Below are 847 nucleotides of genomic sequence, written 5' to 3' on the forward strand. Positions count from 1 at the left end.
CTGCCGCTCTTCTCGCCCAAAATGGCCATCTGGCTTCCCAGTGCTAACGGGGCTTGCCGAGCTCCGAGTAGCGGGGCGTAGGATAATGGTTAATGCGGTCAAGAAACATCATCTATCCGGGCGAGCTGAGCGACGGCATCGAGTAGCCCCGCTCTGCCAGCACGGGTGTGAGCGTGGTGATGGGCAGAGCCTTTAGAAGGGGAATATTTTCCCCTCCTTCGAAAGGAGGGTGGTCTGATTCCTGGGAGGAAATTTGCCACTGCACCTGCAAAATGTTACTGTGATTATATCCCAGCACAGCAAAACCTGGGGGAAACTTAGCTTTTATCAGGTGGGCAGTGATAAAGTTGCAGCAAGTCGGAGGGCAGTTAAGGGAGATATCACAGCCTTGGGATAGCTGGTTAAGGGAGGAGGAACAGAAGCAGTGTTCTCTTCTGGCTTTCCAGTCACAGGGAATGAAATAGGAAGAAAGAAGAAGAGCCTGGTGTTACAGGTAGAGGTTTGGTTTTTTGGTGGTGGGTCAGTCTACACAACAACCACGCCTGCTGGCAATAGATGGGGTACACCTGCTTTGAAGGGGGAAACTCCTTTTGCAAGAGTTAGTAGGACTCACTAAAGGAGTTTAGACTAGGTGTGAAGGGGAAAAGGGATAAAACCAGGCTCCCTAGAGAAACGTTTGGGGGAGGTACACGTTTGAGGGTTGGAGATCCAGAGAGTGGTGGTGAATAGACATCTGGCAGCTGGTTGCTAGTGGTGTTCCTCAGGGCTTTGTGTTTGTGCCAGTCCTGTTTAATATCTTTACGAATGATCTCGACAAAGGGATTGAATGCATCCTCAGTCAGTTTGC

At 50.5% G+C, this 847-nt stretch overlaps 1 protein-coding gene across 1 annotated transcript in view; it reads right to left on the reverse strand.

Annotated features, from left to right (window-relative positions):
• LOC108447916 overlaps positions 1–112 on the reverse strand; it is a 3,474-nt gene extending 3,362 nt beyond the window's left edge. Inside the window, exon 1 of the mRNA XM_017739210.1 lies at positions 49–112. Coding sequence (XP_017594699.1) covers positions 49–112 — 64 coding nt within the window. The remainder of the gene's footprint in view (positions 1–48) is intronic.
• Positions 113–847: the final 735 nt, after the last annotated feature.

This window comes from Corvus brachyrhynchos, unplaced genomic scaffold (assembly GCF_000691975.1).
Source record: "Corvus brachyrhynchos isolate BGI_N302 unplaced genomic scaffold, ASM69197v1 scaffold136, whole genome shotgun sequence".
Taxonomy (NCBI): domain Eukaryota; kingdom Metazoa; phylum Chordata; class Aves; order Passeriformes; family Corvidae; genus Corvus; species Corvus brachyrhynchos.